The sequence below is a fragment of the Austrofundulus limnaeus genome, unplaced genomic scaffold (assembly GCF_001266775.1).
Source record: "Austrofundulus limnaeus strain Quisiro unplaced genomic scaffold, Austrofundulus_limnaeus-1.0 Scaffold1118, whole genome shotgun sequence".
In the NCBI taxonomy this organism is placed as follows: domain Eukaryota; kingdom Metazoa; phylum Chordata; class Actinopteri; order Cyprinodontiformes; family Rivulidae; genus Austrofundulus; species Austrofundulus limnaeus.
The window spans coordinates 104,842-107,789 of NW_013953520.1; the positions used below are offsets into that span (position 1 = coordinate 104,842).

Here is a 2,948-nt window from a genome sequence, read left to right on the forward strand (position 1 = left end):
TTTTAAGACTTTTTTTAGGCCTAAAATTTTGATTTTCAAATTTTAGACTTTTTTTTAGACGTTTTAAGACCCGGCATGAACCCTGATAAACATTTGTGCTTCATCTCTGCGGGTTTTTCTTTTTCATTATGTCTCTGCATTTTTTTGCTATTTAGGTTATTAACACTTTTGTCAAAGTACTTGAATATGTTGAGTACTGAACTGTCACAGAGTCCACCCTGTGTAAATTAACACCATCATCTGAAGGAAGCWGTTAATGTTTAGGCACTGGTGTAGCTGCAGGTGCTTTTTAGTGGTAGCATGCATTGGTGAGGCACYRTTTCATACAATAGACGAAGTTTTGACAGGGACTTACCCCAAGTATCTACTGTCCAGGACGCATTCAATGTCATCGCTGATGTCATCATCAGTGAAAGCTTCAGGGAGAGACAGAATTATTGTTACATGCAGGACATCAGGATTAGGAAAATAAGGTTGCTAACTTATTTTCTTTTGTATGTCACTTTTGCATGAACTCACCAGAGCAGTCTGTGTGGCATACATTTCTGGACCGGCGATAACCAGAATAACAGAAGTGGCTGTCTGTCAGCTGGAAGATTCCATACTTGCCAAGGGACCAATCAGTTGTCTCCTGATCCTCCTCAGAGCTTTCTGAGCTTCCTCTCTTATGTTTTRTCATGCCATTATCATCTTCCTGCACCTCATGGTCACACTCCCATTTCACATCAAAAACAGATTCTTCTGATGACTTCTCCTTCTTTTCYCTTTTTCTGGAGGAGGACCTCTTCTTTCTTCTGAAGCCAGATAGAGTGCTTGAACTAGGAGATGCTAATCCTGCAGTGGTGACATCTGCAGCTGCAGCATTGGTTGGAGTTGTAGTGCTTGGTGCAATGGTGGTTAATGTAGCGGTGTTTGGCATTATGGTGGGTTCTCTTGTGTTGGTTGGTGGATTGGTGGTTTGTGTTGTGTTGGTTGGTGGATTGGTGGTTTGCTTTACTGGTTCTATTGGGTTTCCTGTTGGTGCAAGAGTTGATGGTTGGGCTGTGGTGCTGGATTCACGGATTCCCTCCACGGTGACCAGGTTGCTGTTCAGACCAGACGTTGCATTCAGCTGACAGATAACTAGAGCAAACAGGACAATCAAGCAAGAAGCAAACAAAGAAAGAGGAAGAACAGATGAACAGGGTGATGGCCAACATGAGCCACTGAACACGCAACATTCATGGCATGTAGTTCTCATTTTCAGTTTGTGGTCACAAACAGTCTGAAATCACATTGCTCTTCTCATTTACCCACATTTTGAATAAGATGTTTTGGAGTATAATGAATGGATGGATTAAAGACACAAACATTTTAATGTACCACAGAAAACCTCAATCAGACACTCACTTGCTGCCAGGATTTCTTCTTTGTGTTTTTGATGTTTTCCAGGCAGGGTGATGGCCGTCTGAAATAGAGTTTTTAGCTCACATTTGCTGAAAACTCGGCCCTCAGAGAGGCTTGGCACCAGTGCCACCACAGCCAGAACCAGCAGCAGTTGCAATTTCATGTTGACACCTTTCTGTGCAGAGAAGGTAAAAAATACAAGTTTTACTGTGAACACAGACATTGACAGAGGCCGATTTAACTTTTAATCAATTTCTATTTAGAAACAACAGACCTGAAATGAAAAAAAATATGATCTAATTTCATGTTTGTCTTTCAAGATGCTTGTTCTGTTCTGGGCATTCCCACAGATGTATAAATATGGTCTTTTGTTGGTGAAAGCAGAATAAAATGTAACTTGCAAAGATAAAAAAAATTTGTGGAAAACTTAGTCCCATTAAAAAACTTACTCTCTTGTACTGTGCCGAAATAAAACGATGATTATATACTAATTATATACTAATATGATTATATAATTGATTATATATTGATTATATAAACTAATTAATAAAAATCCAAATATAAGTTTTCTCAGCACGAGAAACAGGAGATAGACTCAAACTAAACTAAAAAAATATAATGTTGTTAAATTTCTAATTAAAAAAATTCCTCCCCATTTTTTAAAAGCCTCAAAATAACAAAATGTCAGAAATCAAACACTAAAGCCACATGACAGATGATAGCAGTAATAAAGCAGTAATAAAATAAAACCTCACAGTGTTCGTCAGCTGATGAAGATGTAGCTCTCTGTCTGTTGATAACATCCCAGGGAGTTCTGCTTTTATATGCTGKGTTGGGCACTGGACAAACCTGTTCCACAGCTTTCAGAGCCTTTTGCGTAATTTCCCTAAAGGAAGAATGTTTTAAAAGTAGATGAATTAATGCATGAGTTGATTTTTTTATATCTTTAATTTTTATTTTAATACTTGACTTTGTTGTGCGCCTTTCTTTTCAGAGTGGTTCTGAGTGACTCTTTCTGTTTTCTGTAAGTCTTTTAAAGATTTTGGTTGACATCACTTCACTCTTTGTGCCTGTCACCTTTCATGCATTTTTTGTCCATTRATTTGTTTGCCAATATTAAGAATAGTTTTTTTATCAAATAATAAAAACAATTCATTGTTTGTTTAGGCTCTGTTACCAGGAACTTGTCAGAAAATTATAGAATTTGTTCTGAATTCTTTATACATCTGCAGTATACCAACATAACACACTTAGACAAGAAAAACGTAGTATTTTAGCACAAACAAGGTCATTCCTCAGAGGTTTTCAAACTGAAAAACTTGGCCCAGTAAATGGTCAACCAAATCYCAGGTTTCAAACTCAATCAAAAATTAAAAAGGACTAGGTTCAAGATTTTAATTGAGCTGTAGTGCAGCGTACAACTGAAACCAGAAKTTTATGCTCTAGAATCYATACRAAAATTAAAATATTGATACTTTGACACTTCAGTCATTTCAGGTGATGTATATAATTAACAGGATCAAAAAGAAAAAAATCAGTAGGTCCTCTGGATGGGTTCTTCT

At 37.1% G+C, this 2,948-nt stretch overlaps 1 protein-coding gene across 1 annotated transcript; it reads right to left on the minus strand.

Moving 5' to 3' along the window:
* Positions 1-355: 355 nt before the first annotated feature.
* Positions 356-2,587, minus strand: LOC106534215 (uncharacterized; the record flags this gene model as incomplete). The annotated part of the gene is given in 4 exon segments (XM_014030788.1): positions 356-416; positions 520-1,122; positions 1,390-1,561; positions 2,142-2,587. Coding segments are annotated over 4 exon segments (884 nt in total), but the record flags the coding sequence as incomplete, so codon positions are not given.
* Between the last annotated feature and the right edge of the window lie 361 nt (positions 2,588-2,948).